Source organism: Acomys russatus, chromosome 1 (assembly GCF_903995435.1).
Source record: "Acomys russatus chromosome 1, mAcoRus1.1, whole genome shotgun sequence".
Classification (NCBI taxonomy): domain Eukaryota; kingdom Metazoa; phylum Chordata; class Mammalia; order Rodentia; family Muridae; genus Acomys; species Acomys russatus.
In genome coordinates, this window is record NC_067137.1 from 19,822,585 (window position 1) to 19,839,690 (window position 17,106).

At 43.9% G+C, this 17,106-nt stretch overlaps 1 protein-coding gene and 1 non-coding gene across 2 annotated transcripts in view; both read left to right on the forward strand.

Moving 5' to 3' along the window:
- Positions 1–6,791: 6,791 nt before the first annotated feature.
- Positions 6,792–17,106, forward strand: part of Galnt14 (polypeptide N-acetylgalactosaminyltransferase 14) — a 311,256-nt gene continuing 300,941 nt past the window's right edge. Inside the window, exon 1 of the mRNA XM_051169112.1 lies at positions 6,792–6,891. Coding sequence (XP_051025069.1) covers positions 6,874–6,891 — 18 coding nt within the window. The 5' untranslated portion in view covers positions 6,792–6,873. The remainder of the gene's footprint in view (positions 6,892–17,106) is intronic.
- Positions 10,157–10,260, forward strand: LOC127196846 (U6 spliceosomal RNA). Its single transcript, XR_007831559.1, has one exon. It is a non-coding gene; the product is annotated as a U6 spliceosomal RNA (small nuclear RNA).

A 17,106-nucleotide genomic window follows, 5' to 3' on the forward strand; every position in this document is an offset into this window, starting at 1 on the left:
GAGGAGGAGGAGGAGGAGGAGGTGGAGGAGGTGAGCATGCTGGACCCATGCATATTGCATGAGCTTGCTACAGACATGCAAATCTACACGACCTGTCTACTGAAATGTTACCCACTTGTCATATGTGAGTGTGTGCCATGTTGTGCCCAAGTGCTATGAAAACCTTCTGCCCTGCTGATATTACATCAGAAGAAACAGTAATCAAAGCAAAAGGTGGGAGAAGAAGTTTTCTGTTTAATCTCAGTCTGGCCAAGATTCCCCTGACCCAAGGCCAAGGAAGTAGCAGTCCAGTCTAGATATTCTGGGGCCCTTGAGGACTTGTTCCTCTAACTCTGCTCTTTACTTGTTTGACTTTCTATAACAAGCATAGCAATACTGCTCAGAGCACCCTGTCTGGTGTTCCCTTTTCCTGTGAGAGAAAGGTCAGCTTCTGCCACCTTTCACAGAATACATTTGTGCCCCGTGGCCAGGAGACCACAAATGATTTAGGAACTGTGGGATGGCAGCCTGCCACCTCGAGTTGGACCTTTAGTATATGTCTGCATCTTCTCGTCCCATGAACCTCAGATGCCCTTGACTTTGCATGGTGTTCTGGTGTTTGGATTATGCCCTCTGCCTGCCCCATTCCCTGCTCAGCATCCCTCACAGTGCTGTCTCCACACCCTTCCGGTACAGAGCACACTTGCTTAATTTGAGTTCACTAAGGTTAGGGCTTTCAAACAAATGCCCTTGGAATTCTAATTAGCTTTCAGATTATTTAGGAAAACAGGCCTCTGTTGGAAAGAAAACACAGCTCATCTGATTTTTTTTATTTCCGAACTTTACAAACTTTAAAGAATTGTTTCCTTATAGCATTCTCAAGAACTATGCATGTGAGGGAATTAATAGAGTGGGTCTTGGAACTTACTTTGGAAGCTAGGAGATGACTTTAATTTCTAAGTTAGCCCACAAAGCCTCTTTTTATTATCTTGGTGGTTTTGGATAACTTTCTACTTCTTCAGGGGTGTAAAGGGGGAACCACTGATTTCTCTTCTCATTCTTCTGAGTTGAGTGCTGTTCTTTCTTTCCCTCTGCTCGGCCTTTGTTAAATCCTGGTTTTTAAAACATAAAGCGAGGGACACCATCAACATATAAAGATCAAGTGGGGGGAAAGGCCAAGGAATAACATACCCTACAAGTTGATTTTTCTCAGGCTTTGGTGTGGTACTCACCAGAACCTGAGGTCCTGTCCATAGCATACCGAAATGAATCCTCTGCAAAGCAATGGTAAGCCCACAATTGTTCAATTTTGTTCTTATCTTTGCACACAAAGGGACTCAAGGTTTGCATCATAGCCATAAGTACACCTTTAGTTTTCCTGTGTAAAGCTGTACCATGCCCAAGCATTTCCAGTGATTTTCTTTTTCTTTTGTTTTTATTTTTCTTTCCTTTTTTTTTTTTCTTTTTTTTTTTGAGACAGAGTTTTTCTGTGTAGCCTTGGCTGTCCCTGACTCACTTTGTAGACCTGCCTCTGCCTCCCGAGTGCTGGGATTAAAGGCACGTGCCTCCACGCTTGGCTTCCAGTGATTTTCAATGTGAGTTTTATCAAGTAGCATCTACGTTCTGTGTGTGCGTGGATAGTTCCGGTACCTACTGTCTGTCATACCAGGCACCTTAACTCATTCCTCAACTGGACCTTTTTACTTCTTGTTTTACTGCCTGAAGTTTTGGAAAATGAAGGGCTCCCTCAGGTGAAGGAATTGTTCTATGTTCAAAGTGAAAATTCATGAGGAGAGAAAGTCATGAAGTCTCCCTGCATCAGTGAGAACAGCTACTATCAAAATGGTTTCTAGTGCTGCAAAGAATTAAGGGCTTTGACTGGAGGATCCAAGGGGAAGGGAAATTGGAGAATACATTTCAGTTAGTGGAAAGCAGATTGGATTGAGACACTTGGGCTCTCCTATAGGACAGTGGAAAATATGCCCTTAGACCAGTGGTTCTCAGCATGTGGGTCATGGCCCCTTTGGGGGTTGCATATCAGGCATCGTGCATATAAGATACTTACACTATGATTCACAGCAGTAGCAAAATTAGTTATGAAGTAGCAATGAAATAAGTTTATACTTGGGGCTACCACAACATAAGAAACTGTATTAATCCCAGCACTCTGGAAGGCAGAGACAGGCAGAACTCTGTGAACTCAAGGCCAGCCTGGCCTACAAAGGGAGTCCAGGACAGCCAAAGCTACACAGAGAAACTCAGTCTGGAAAAAGAAAAAGAAAAAGAAAAAGAAAAAGAAAAAGAAAAAGAAAAAGAAAAAGAAAAGGCTGCGGGATTAGGAAGGTTGAGAACCATTGCCTTAGAAGGTACAATAGACAGATTTGCCTCCTATCAACGTTTGCTTAGTACAGTCCCAAACAGTCATAGAATGTCAAAACAGAAAACTGAGAGTTGGTAGCGAGGGCATCTCTGTTGTGTGTGATTGGTAGGGATTCAGAGAGGGGAGGCGGATTGCTTAGCTTCTTGTAGTTACTAAGAGAATGGGAACCCCACCTCTCTCTTTCCCTCCTCTTTTTTCCCCTTCCCTTTCTCCCTTCCTCTCCTTTTTCTCCTCCTTCTACCATTCCCCTCCTTTATTTTCCTCTTCTTCATCCAAACAAAAAGACACAACTCTTGCCTCAAAGAGAATAAGAAACAGTTTATTCTGGAGTCAAATATGAGTGACTAAGGCTTGGGAACACAAGCTTAGATTACACCCAAATACAGTGTTCCTCGGGTGTGACAATAACAATAAGGAAACATTCTAAATCAAAACACACTAGTGCTAACATTATATAGGTAGGTTATAGCAAAGTCTAGAAACTTCTGCTATGGGCCTTCAATACTTCCTGGTGCCATCCTTAGTTTTTGTGTTGGTAGAGACCCAGTGTCTGTTCCTACATTCCACAAAGATGTTAGGTCACACACAAGGGGGGCGGGGGGAGGTGCAGCAAATGGCCACTTATGGGGCCAACACATTCTAAAATAATATGGCTGTGGACCTGCAATGGCAACGTTCTAATTCTGCACAATAATGGAAGTTCTTTTCAGTGAAGCAGAATGTTTAATGTGGGTGTAGCTTTTTCTTCCTGGGAACCTCAGCTCATATTTGCTCTCTCCCTCCACTTCCTCCTTCCCTCCCTGTTTCTCTCTGTGTCTCTGTGTCTGCCTCTCTTTGGACAGATCCTTACTATTTAGCTTATGCCCCTGAACTCCCTATCCCGCCTCAGCTCTTGAGCATTGGAACTGTAGGACACAACTTCTTCACTCCCTGCTCGGTTTACTGTTTTGTGGCTGAATCCATCTTTCTCAGAGGAGTCACTTATTTCCTCCCATTACTTTGCCTCCAAGGTGCAAAAGCTTAGCAAGGGCTCAGAATCCATTGCCTACAGGCTCTTGCAGAGTGCCACGGTCCTCCTGGGAACTTTGCTCTCCTAAGGAATTGTTTCCGCAGGAAGTGAATTCTTGGCTATGAACTAGCCAACCTGCAGTCTAGCCCTGGGTCAGACCTCCTGTACCACAGAGAGGCCAAAGGTTCCTCATGGACTCAGTTGCCTTTGTCTCAGGTGTAGTTTGACCTGGTGAGAAATCAGAGCTTGAGAAGGGGACACGTGACCTTGGAAATGCCCAAAGTTCCCAGGGCTGCGGTGAGAGCCTGATGAGCTTTCCTGGTCATCTGTTTCCTGTCAATAACTTCCCAGAGCTGTCATGGGAGGAAATGACCCTTGAGCTCCTCGAATTTTTGACACAACTCACGGTAAGCCCAATTACGAGCATACTGTAAACAATTACAGCACAGAGTGGGTCGCAGGTCTTGCCTGGGAGTGGGGTGGTATCTCAGGGATGAGATGTGGCCGAGCCTGGGGTTCCTGAGATGAGGGCCAGGACGAGATGAAAGTGAAAACAGGATGCCAGAGAGAGGCCCACGTTAGTGCGATGGCGACCCTGTACTCAGGTGCCAATTGAGCTCTGCAGGGTTTTTACAAAGCATTTTCTACACTCGTGGCTTGGTGCATGCTTTGAGTTAGGGATGCTATTTTTCTTGTTTCTTAGAAGAAAAAAAGAATTAAAGCATGATTTGACCTCTAGTCTTCATTTCCCAACTCCACTGTTCCTGCTGGGTTAAAAATAACTTCAGACCAAACAGTGTGAGGGGCAGCGGGGATGGGAACAAGAGAGATTCCAGAGTCAGGATTTGAGGGGTTCAAGAGGTGAGGGTCCCTTTGGCTACACTGTCACAGATTCAGTACCTACTAGGCATCCATGGTGGCTCTATGTTCTGGGTCCAGATTCCATAAGCACAGAAACAAGCAAACTAGAACTAAATGAGCTGCTGCTATGAAAATGTGTGTCTGAGGTGATGGGAGCCAAGAGAAAGATGTCAAGGAGCCGAGACCTCTTCACATGGAAGTGACACGTTAGTTCCAAATTTGAAGGAAGACTTGAAACAACTCACCCAGCCACTCAATGGGAGTTTATGGTCAAGAAAGATGTGCTCTGAGTACAGGCTTTGTAAGCTGATTTGTGACCCTGTGACTAAAACACTTGACACAACAACAACAACAACAAAAACAAAAACAAAAACAAAAACAAAAAAAACCAAAAAAAACAAATGAGGAGGGATTTTTTTTGGTCTCATAGTTTCAGGAGATTTTAGTAACGTGACAGGAGGAAAGGCATGGAAGAGCTGTTGCCCAGGGCAGTGGGAACATGAAGCTGTGTCTACACACATCATTGTGGACTAGAAAATAGAAAGGGTTCCAGACCTTAAAGTCACTTACCCAATGATTTACTTTGCCGATTAGATGCCATCTAATACAGGTTCCACAACCTCTCCAAAAGTCCCACCAGCTAAGGGACAAGCCCTTAAAATGTGAGCCTGTACGGGATCTAAACTATAGCAGTAGTAAAGTGACAATACAATTGGCCAAAATAAGAGGGTCGGAAAGTAAGGGCAGAACATCCCAAACTACAATTACCACGTAACTCATCTTGAGAGGAGATGAGGCCTCCAGGAGACAGAAGATGACAAAAGTCAATATACAGCCTGGAGCTGCAGAGAAGGCTCCATGGTAGGCTAGCGCTCACACACAAAGTAAAAATAAATACATCTTTAAAGAAACTAAAAAGAAAACTTACAACCAACCTTTGCTCTTACTTTTCTACTTCCAGCCAATGTCTATTTTGAACACAGGGCTGCCTAGGAATCTCAGTCTACATGAATTAAGATGTAAGAAGGCAGCATCCAATGCTCCTCCTATGGCATAGAATTCTCAGCTGCATCCCCAGGGAGTCCACCAAGGCCTGGAAGTGAGATGGCTGTCTGTCAAGGCATTTGTGCTGGCTAATTTCATGCCAACTTGAGAACAAGATAAAACGATCTGAGAGCGCATACACAGCCTGGAGCTGCAGACAAGACCCAGTGGCTAAGAGCATTTGCTGTTCTTGTGGTGGACCCTGGTTCGGTTCCCTGCAGGGTAGCTCATGATCGTCTTCAGCTCCAGTTCTGACTCCATCTTTTGGCCTCTGCAGGCACTAGGCATGCACATGGTGCATACATGCAGGCCTCATAAGATGGGGCTGTAGGCAAGCCTGCAGAGAGTTCTCGTAATTAGTGATTGATGTAGGAGGGCCCAGCATATTGTGGGTGGGACAATCCCTGGGCTGGTGACCTTGGGTTCTATAAGAAGGCAGGTGGAATAAGCCATGACCAGGGAGCCAGTAAACAGCACCCCTCCATGACCTGTGCATCAGCTCGGCCTCCAGGCTCCTGTCCTGACTTCCTTCAGCGACAGACTATGCATGGAAAAACATGAGCTGAATAAACCCTTTCTTCCCCAGCTTGCTTTTGGCCATGATATTTTTTTTATCACAGCAGTGGTGATCCTAGCTAAGACAGTACCACTGCAGTAAGTTTTATCAGTAGGGTGTTTTAAGGAAACATTGGCTTTGTGTAAAACATGCGCAAAGCTCTGGGTGCCTCTCTCCCCTTCCAGAGAACTCATGATGGGGGAGAAGTCACAGGCCTGGGAAATGGCATCTCAGCCAAGCACCTGTATAAGGAAGGGCCCTGCATAGGAGGAAGTCTCATGCTGTAGGCTCCTACTACACCAGGGTAAGGTCTCCTGTGAATCCAATTTCCTTTTGTTCTAAGAGTGGGTCTGATTTGGCACAGGGGGCTCTCCACAGAGCCTGGGTTCAGTATGTAGAAGGGAGTCAATTGCTTCATCTAGCTTGAATGTTGTAAGTTCAAGTACACAGGGAGGCTCTTTGCCCCACCCCCACCCCAGTTTTGACCTTATATAGCAGTGTGACCTTAAGGAATAGATTTTAGCTCTTGGGCCTCAGTCTCTTTATCAAAGTGGGGGAAAGGTAAGGACCGTCTTTGGGTCTGAGTAATCGCTGCAGTCTCTTCTAGCTCTAGTTTGTCAACAGTTAGTTGGTAGAGTTGCTAATACTGCCGGATGCTGTTACTTCCCAGGATGCAGTGCACCCAGGGGCTTCTGAGAGTCTCCAGACAGGAGGGATCTGGAGGCAGCTAGTGCCTGCCCAAGGTCTTGTGAGATCCCAAAGATCAAGGTGGGGGCGGGGCGGGCAGGGCGGGGTGGGAGGGGCTTCTCACTGGTTTATTGTATTGGGCCACAAGCCTGGTTTGAGTTCAGTGAAGTGAGATGTGAAAGCAGTGATGACGTCCGCATTCTAGGAGAATGAAATCGCCCTCAGCATGTCAGCCATCAGTGTGGTACTGGGAGGAGTCCCACGGAGACTAGGCACTCAGAAACCACCGTTATCTGAGCAGTTTCCTAGGTCTAGACACCGGAGGCCACTGAGTGGTGCTCTGAAGGATACCAGAGCATGCCATCTGACTTTCAGGTTAGCTTTCGACTCTCTTCCAGAAAGGCGGGGCGTGACGTTTGCTGTATGGGAGGCAGCTGGGATATGATTAAATAGTTTGTGCCAGAAATACCAACTGTAGTCTTTTGGAACTCACGGCTATAACTGAATGTCGGCTTGAGCTAGGTTTTCAACGTGGAGTCATCTTCAGGTCCAGCAGAGTGAGGGTACCTTTGAATTAAGATTCTTGGACGGGTTAGGTAGCCGCCATTGTGCCGAGAGAGCAACCTGAGGAAGAGAGAAAAGGCATTGTCTAAATGCGACTTCAATCAGTGGACTATGAGATGCTGGGTTGTGGAAATTTTACCTAATTCTTTCTATACTCTCTGATTTATGGCAACCTCTGTCTATAGGGAGGCACTCAATAAAGCCTTGTTCAAAAATGAATTGAATTTATTACATTGCAAACTCTTTTGTAAATCTCTCTCCTGACCATCAAAACAATCAATAAGAAAAGAATAGAATTGATTTAACTATTAGGGGTGTAATTGGCTTGGTGATAAATCGCTCTACCTCCAGGGTAAGCCACTAAGCTGATTACTAACACATAGATTGTTTGCCTGCCGTTTTGAAAAGCCGTGTAAATGGAGTAGTTTTCATGTCCGGATTATTTTTCACACAGTACTTTGTGAATCCCACTGGTATTGTAGCATGTACCACTTGCTTGCCCATTCTCAGTGATGTATACCATTCTACCATAAGAACGTGCCTTCGCTCTATTTCCCCAGCTGGATGGTTTTTGGCTGTATGCTACTTTGAATAGTTATGCTATAAACGTTATCCCACATGTCTTTTGTGCATGACATTAGGGCACACACATTGTGTCATATCCAGGAATGGAATTATTTTGTCATAAGAACAGAGACGATTAGCTTTGGAACTTATCATGTAACATTTCTCCAAGAATATTTTTTTTTCCTGAATAACTTGGTTGTTTTCAAGCTTTACCTGGGATTTACCTCCATAGCGTGGTCTTCTGGAGGACCTAAGGAGCTAAGGATGCCTTCAATGAGGGGAGAGCTTCAAGGAGACATTGCCTTACCCAGATGCTTTCTCTGAGGTTTATAACCTTAAAGAGGGGACAAGCACTGATCATGAAAGATTTAGGGCTTTTTTTTTTTTTTTTTTAAAGCACTTAGCTTTCATCCTTCATCCAAGCTCCTAGGTCCTTATGGCACCTCTTCTGAGGTGAGGTGACTGCCAGGAGGAGGGACAATCTGTGCCGATCTTCGAAAGGTGCATGTGATGCAAAGCAGAGAAGGGTGCACTCTTTCCTGCCCAAACATGATTTTAAGGGGACGGTGTCATGGCAGACACGCTGTGGTGGGTGTTTCTGCCCTGATAGCCTGGCATGTGGACTTGAAGGCACGGGCTGTGTGCTTCTGGTGGTGGTAGGGCATTACATGGAGTGGCCAGTGAGATGGAGAATGTGGACTGAGGAGAAAGACTCTACCTCTGTGAGCACTTAATGAAGCTTATAGTCAGAGATGCATTTAAGATGCAAATACTACAGAAACATTAGAGGAGCTAATTTATGTTGAAGACCCTTTCCTACACAAATGTGTTCTCAAGTGTGTACAGTGGTAAAAAATGAAAGAACTGCCTCTAAAGCAGAGGAAGTAATGGGGAAGTTTAAGTGGGGATGGACTCGGGACTCTGACCTTGAGGCTGCCGTCTACCCAGGCAGAAAGTCATGGGTAGTGAGAGTCTGTAAGAAAAGGATGTATAGAAGGGATGTCCCAGGACTCACCGAGGCAGACTAAGCTGCCAAGAATGGCTGGAACTATGTAAGCATTTTACTGTACACCAGGCCACTGGCCAGGGTGCACACTAACTCCTTCCAGCCTGGTATTCGGAACCTGTAACATGTGGCATCGGTAACTATGGTCCTCGTGGAGGGTTATCTTCATTGCTGGCACCTCAAGGCAAACACCTAACCCTGCACTTCTGCAGAGTAGCGGCAGCGCAGCAGCCCCTGGGGTCAGAAAGCAGGTGAAGCAGTTGGGAGTGGGTCAGGAGCGCCACTCCACAGAGATGATCAGTCAAGCCATGGGAGCCCACCTCCAGCGTAAGCATCACCACTTAAGGCAGAGGCTCTCTATCTGTGGGTCGTGATCCTTTTGGGGTTGTCAAAAGATTCTCTCACAGGAGTCACATATCAGAGATCCTGAATATCAGATATTCACATTACAGTTCATAACAATAAGAAAATTAAAGTTATGAAATAGCAACGAAATAATTTTATGGCTGGTGGTCACCACAACATGAGGAACTGTATTAATGTGCCACAGCATTAGGAAGGTTGAAAACTACTGAGTTAAGGGCTACCCATTTTTACTGGGACTACTCTCAAGGTGGATGCACTCTTTAGAGAGTTCTTTTCTCTTTTGTGGCCAACCTTGATGGCTTCCTTGGGGTGTTTTGCCTTGGGTACCCCCCACTTGAAGGAACCTTAAGGGAAGCCAGGAAGGTAGTGGAGTGGGGAGCAGGAAGGGTGAAAGTGTCCCCTTTACCCATCATACTTAGAGATGTGGTCAGTACACCTGAATAGTAGCTGGTCAGTTCTGTTTGACATCCTTAAAAAAAAAAGATTTATTTATTTATTTATTTATTTATTTATTTATTTATTTATTTTGCAGTGTTCTGCCTGCATACCAGAAAAGGGCACCAGATCTCATTATAGATGATGGCGAGCCATCATGTGGTTGCTGGGAATTGAACTCAAGACCTTTGGAAAAGCAGGTAGTACTTTAAACCTCTGAGCCATCTTTCCAGCCCTGTTTGACATCCTTCATCCCATTTTAGCTATTCTGTAGGAGGAGAAGGTAGACTTTATTTATTTATTTATTGACACACAGTTTACAAATGAAGAAACATCCATGACATCATCCATTGAGTCAGTGAATATTCACCAAGCATCTATTTGTTCATGGTACAATGTCTGTGGCTCTGCACACCCAGTGGAAGGATGCTGTCCTCCTGGTCCCTCACTGTTTTCTGAAAGGCAGATGCCTGATCTAATAATGAACATGTGAGCTTAGAGTCTTTTGTGAGAATGTCAATCTAAATGCAGACAGATGTTTTGATAGCACAGTTCCTCAAGCTTTTTAATTCACTGATTTTACACAACCATTCCCACACTCATTGACTGGCTCTAATGTGCACATAAAAAGATGGGTTTTTGTAATCAAACTGAGTAACTGCAGAACTGCCTGAAGCTGCTGAGGAATGTGAGCGAGTATATGTGCTCGCTTCAGCAGTGCATATACTAAAATTGGAACAATACAGAGATTAGCATGGCCCCTGTGCAAGGATGACATGCAAATTCGTGACGCATTCTATATTTTTCTGACACACTAAATCTGTTAGAAGAAAAAGTGGGTAATAGCCTTGAACTCATTGGTACAGGAGACAACTTTCTGAACAGAACATCAATAGCTTAGGCTCTAAGATAAACAATTAATAAATAGGACCTTGTGAAACTGAAAAGCTTCTGTAAGGCAAAGAACACTGTCAAGAGAACAAAATGACAGCCTACAGAATGGGAAAAGATCTTCACCAACCCTACATCTGATAAAGGGATATTATCCAAAATATATAAAGAACTCAAGAAGTTAAACACCACCAAAACAAATAATCCAATTAAAAATGGGGCACAGAGCTAAACAGAGAATTCTCAACAGAGGAATATTGAACAGCTGAGAAATAGTAAAAGGAATGCTCAATTTCCTTAGTCATCAGAGAAACACAAATCAAAATGACTCTGAGATTCTATCTTACACCCATCAGAATGGCTAAGGTCAAAAACTCAAGTGACAGCACATGCTGGCGAGATTATAGAGAAAGGAGGAACACTCCTCCATTGCTGTTGGGAGTGCAAACTTGTACAACTACTTTAGAAATGAATCTGACACTTTCTCAGAAAATTGAGAATAGTGCTACGTCCAGACCCAGCTATCCCTCTCCTGGCCACATACCCAAAAGATGCTCTAGCATACAACAAGGACATTTGATCAACTATATTCATAGTATCTTTATTCATAATAGAATATGGAATGTGGAAACAACCTAGATGTTCCCCAACTGAAGAATGGATAAAGAAACTGTGGACTATTTATACAATGGAATACCATTCAGCTATTAAAAACAAGGAAATCTTGAAACTTTCAGGCAAATGGATGGAACTATAAATGATCACTCTGAGTAAGGTAACCCAGACCCAGAAAGACACACATGGTATATACTCACTTGTAAGTGGATATTAGCCCAACATAGATGTCCTATGAGAGACTCCACCCAGAGGAGAATCAAGACAGATACTGTGATTTGAAGCTGGTCTCTGGGTGAAAGGCTAAGAGTTGTAGGGAAAAAAAAATGGAGGGATGGAAGGTCTAGGAGGGAGCAGGAGCTTCACTGGGAGATCTTCTAGGCCTGTTGATCTGGACTGAGGGGGGCCTGCACAAACTGATGGACCAACCAAGAACAACACATGCAGAGAACCAAGATCCACTATTCATATGTAGCTGATGGACAGCTGGTTCTCTATGTGGGGAGGGAGGAGGGGAGACTTCTGCTGAACCTCTGACATGCACTCTGGTACCCACAATTTGGTCACTGCTTCTTGGCAAGACAGCCTTGTGGGCACACAGAGGAAGGAGATACAGTTTATCTGGTTGAGACCTACTAGGCTGTGGCCAGACAGTTGGGGGTAGGAGGGCCCCCCTATCAGAGGTCTAGGTGAGGGGAATAGGAAAGAAGAGGGAGGGAGGGAATGGGAAGATAAGAGCGAGGAGGTGATAACAATTGGGATGTAATGTGAATAAATTATAATAAATAAAATATACATTTAAAAATTGAGAAGCAATTAGATATAACTAAAGGAAATAGCAGGCCATATTTGCCTAGAGATAAGTCTATGACTGAACATGTTAAAAGTCTATTAAAAGCCAATGAATCCATTACAGGTAAAACATTTATTGTGGTATGATACATTCTTAATGATGGATTTCGTCAACTATGTCTTAGTCTGTGAGATCCTGCTTGAAGTCTGCCCACAGACACAACACTTTGCCACAACCCACATGTGAGGTCACATAACTGACTATTAGGATAATGGAGAATTAGGTAGCCAAAAATGTTTCTGAATGTTTATAAATATGTAACGAATCCAAGGTGTTCTCACCACACTGCACTCACCATGTTGGCTTTGAACGCACATGTATACTTTGCACAGTAGATACCATCGTATGGTGCTATACCAACAAACACTTTGTGGAATGTCTAGGCTCAAATTCCACACTTCTCCATCCTAGAAGTTGTGGTGTCCTACTGAGCACACAAGGTTTTCTTATAAAAACATAGTGGCATGACATTGTAGACAATAAGGGCTTTCAATATTCTCCCCCACCAATTCTCAGCCTTAACTATCAAATTCATTGTTCTTTGGGCTGTGTTGTATTACAGTATTTGATTTTAACAGTTAGTGTATAGTTGCTGACTTGAGTCTCAAAAATGTGAAATTAATTTTTGCTCAAGATTAGAACAGAATTTGCACCAATTTCTGAAATGGCTCTAAAGATATTTCTACCATTTTACAAAACATATTTATAAAAATCGACATTCTTGGGGGTGGAGAGGTGGGTCAGAAGTTAAGAGCATGCACTGCTCTTGCAGAGGACACAAGTTCAATTTCTAGCATCCACCCTGGGTGGTTCACAACTACTTGTAACTTTAGCACCAGGGAGACCTGGTACTTCTGGCCTCTGCAAGCACCTTCACACACAGACACACAGACACACACACACACACACACACACACACACACACACACAGACACACACACACACAGACAAAGACAGAGAGAGAGACATAGATAGATAGATAAGGAGAGACAGACACATATGAGAGAGAGAGAGAGAGAGAGAGAGAGAGAGAGAGAGAGAGAGGAGGGAGGGAGAGCGAGAGAGAGAGAGAGAGGAAGGGAGACAGAGAGGAGCTAAAATAAAAAAAAATCTTTTGAAGAAAAGAAAAGTGGTATTTTCAGCTTCAAGGGGTCAACTCAGAAATGTTGAGGATGCTCTGCATTTCACAGCATCAAATAATCAACTAACAAGTCTGTCTTGTTCCAAAGCAACTTTGCCGTCACCCTTAATGAATGATAAAATAAAATAAAATGCATACCAAAGAACTGCTTTAAAGTAAATTGTTCTATGATAGTTGGTAAATTTTATCCAGGGTTACATAGAATTTCTCTGGTGAAAAAGGGTTCAAAACCAAGAAGCCCTGCCTTGCAGGAGTCTCAGTGAACTTCATGTAGGCCTGGGAAAGACATAGTTTCAGCCTGAGAGCCATAAGGTCTTCATGGTATGTATTCACTCCTGAATCTGTCTTGCCAAGGCAGCTATGGACAGTCACATCAAGCTTTGATTTGTTAAACATTTTTTAATAGCAGGGGGTGGGGCAGATTTAGCCTACAGTCTATATTTTGTCAAGTCTCACTTGAAGGTTTTCCTGTTCACATGGTCATCTCTTCTGAGTCTTGAGATTAGCTGTGCTGGTTAGCTTTTTCTTGACTCCTTAGAGGGATCCTCAACTGAGAAAGCACCTCTATTAGGTTGTCTGTAGGCAAGTCTCCAGTGCATTTTCTTGATTATTAATTGATGAAGGACAGCCCAGCCCACTGAGGGCCGTGCCATCCTGGGCAGGTCATAGGTTGTGAATAAGTGATGAAAAGTGATCTCAAGATATACTATAGAGCAGCAGTAACGAAAAACAGCATAGTACTGGCACAGAGATAGGCTAGTTGATGAATGGAATCTAATTGAAGACCCAGAAATGAACCCACACACCTATGGACACTTGATTTTTGACAAAGAAGCCAAATCCATACAATGGAAAAAAAAGATAGCATCTTCAACAAATGGTGCTGGTCTAACTGGATGTCTACATATAGAAAAATGCAAATAGACTCATATTTATCACCGTGTACAAAACTAAAGTCCAAGTGGATCAAAGACCTCAACTTAAAACCAGACATCCTAAGTCTATTAGAAGTAAAAGTGAGAAAGAGCCTTGAACTCATTGGCACAGGAGACAACTTCCTGAACAGAACACCAACAGCCCAGGCTCTAAGGTCAACAATTAATATATGGGACCTCAGGGAACAGAAAAGCTTCTTTAAGGCAAAGGACACTGTCAATAGAACAAAATGGCAGCCTACAGAATGGGAAAAGATCTTCACCAACCCTACATCCAACAAAAGGATAATACACAAAATATATAAAGAACTCAAGAAATTAAACACCACCAAAACAAATAATCCAATTAAAAAATGGGGTACAGAGCTAAACAGAGAATTTTTTTTTTTAAACAGAGAATTTTCAACAGAGGAATATTGAATGGCTGAGAAACACTAAAAGAAATGCTCAATGTCCTTAGGGAAATGCAAATCAAAATGACTCTGAGAGTCTATCTAACACCCATCAGAATGGCTAAGATCAAAAATTCAAGTGACAGCACAGGCTGGCAAGGTTACGGAAAAAAGGGGAACACTCTTCCATTGCTAGTGGGAATGCAAACTTGTACAACTACTTTGGAAATGAATCTGACACTTGCTCAGAAGATTGAGAATAGTGCTACGACAAGACCCAGCTATCCCTCTCCTGGCCACATACCCCAAAGATGCTCTAGCATACAACAAGGACATTTGCTCAACTATGTTCACATCTTTATTCATAATAGCCAGAATCTGGAAACAACCCAGATGTCTCTCAACTGAAGAATGGATAAAGAAACTGTGGACCATTTATACAATGGAATACCATTCAGCTATTAAAAACAAGGAAACCTTGAAATTTGTAGGCAAATGGATGGAACTATAAATGATCACTCTGAGTGAGATAACCCAGACTCAGAAAGACACGCATGGTATATACTCACTTATAAGTGGCTACTAGCCCAAATAGATATCCTCTGAGAGACTTCACCCAGTGGGAGACTGGGGCAGAGAGAGTTGTATAGAAGAGTTGGGGGATGGAAGGATGGGGAGCAGGCTGTCAGGAGCGCTACAAGGAGGCTATCAAAGCTAGCAGATCTGGACCAGGGGGGCCTACACATACTGATGTACCAACCAAGGACATTGCAAGCAGCGAACCTAGACCTCCTGTTCAGATGTAACCAATGGGCAGCTCATTCCCCATAAGAGGAAGGCAGATAGAGAGAGACACTTCTTCCGACAACAACTCTGGTGCCCGAGATTTGGTCACTGTCCCTTGGTGGGGCAGCCTTGTAGACACACAGAGGAAGGGGATGCAGACTATCCAGATGAGGCCTGATAGACTGTGGCCAGAGGGTGGGGGAGGAGGACCCTACCTGTCAGAGGTCATGCGGAGGGGAATAGAGCAGAAAAGGGGAGGAGGATGAGAACGGGAAGGTGAGAGTGAGGGGATTACGATTGGGATGTAATGTGAATAAATAATAACTATAGTTAATAATAATAATAATAATAATAATGAAGGAGGAGGAAGAGGAGGAGGGAGGAGGAGGAGGAGGAGGAGGAGGAGGAGGAGGAGAAGAAGAAGAAGAAGAAGAAGAAGAAGAAGAAGAAGAAGAAGAAGAAGAAGAAGAAGAAAAGTGAGCCAGTAAGCATCGTTCTCCCACGGTCTCAGCTTCAGGTCCTGCCTCCAGGTTTCTGCTTTGGGGCCCCGTGATGAAGGAGATGGAGACAGTCACTTGAAAGTATAAGATGAAACAAACCCTTTCTTCCCCAAGTCGCCTTAGGTCAGTGTTTTATCACAGCAGCAGGATAATAACTAAAACAGTAATACGTAAGGTACACATTGGGACCTGTTGTTGTGAAGAAACCAGCTCAGATTGAGAGATCGCTCACTCTCTTATGCATGAGAGAGTATGACTCAGAGAGCACCTGGGTGTTCACACCCCTAGTCCAACACTCTGTGACCACTGTACATTGCTTATACAAGAGAAAAAACAGATCAGGCAGGACTGACAGTGCTGCTCTTTTGTTCTGACTGTCAAGAACAGGGAATTGATCATGTTCCTTATCTGGATCCGCATGTCAAACAGACAGCACCATTGTACAAGGAGTCTGGGTTTCTACTCCAGTTTCACCGTGGAAAATGTAGTGGTTTGTGGCAAGATGTCAGATGCCTCTGGAAATCCATCATCCCCAGGAGGCTTCTGTGTGACTGCAGCTCTCCGAAGGAAGGGGGTGGGACTTCCTTCCTTTCCTTCCTTTCCAGAGACCCAACTTTACCCTTGGCAGGTGAATCAAGCCAGTGTATGTGCCCAACCCAGGCACAGTTTTTGGCATGTAGTAGGTGCTCAGTGAAGGTGTAATTGAGCTGAGCAGTGGGACAGGGACTATGGCTCCTGAAACTAGTATTGTTTCATATTCAGTTGGGATCCTGAAACTCATTTCTACTTTGCAACATCTCTGTCTTCCCAGCTTTGAAGTGGAGCCCACAGGTCTCAGCTATTTCAGTGGAGGTGGTTGAAGTAACAGCTACCACACAGGAAATCCAAGAGCTTAGCAGCTATTGCTTTTCCAAACATGGTAATGCCTAAGGGCAGGAGTTGGAATGCCCCTTGCTTTTCCTCAGTTGACTTTAAGAATTCACCTTGAACCAACTCTACGGAGTGTGACTTTGTGTAGTAGGAGCACTGCGTGTTTGTCAGTGTTTGCCACAGTTTACTGGATTTCGACACATGCATATACCCTTGCATCCTTGCTAGCTTTAGTTATCACCTTAACTAGGTAGAGGCATCTGAGAAGGGAGCCTCAGTTGAGGAATTGGCCTGTGGTCTTGTCTGTTTTGGATTGTCTTGATTGTCTTGAGTAATTGACTCAGCAGGGCCCAGCCCAGTGTTGGCAGCACCATCCCTTAACAGGTGATCATGGTGTGTACAAGAAAGCTAAGCCTGTGAGTGAGCCCGTGGGCAGACCAAAAAGTAGTGTTCCTTCCTGGCTCCTGCCTTCAGATTCCTGTCATGGGTTCTTGCCTTGATTTCACCACAGCAATGGCCTTTGACCTGGAATTGTTGGCTGAAACAAACCTTTTCCTCCCAAAATTGTCTTTGGTAAGAGTGGATTTCTTTTCTTTCTTAATTTGTTGTTGTCATATTTTCTTTGAGCAGGTTCCTGATGGCATGAAAGTCACTACATAGATGAGGCTG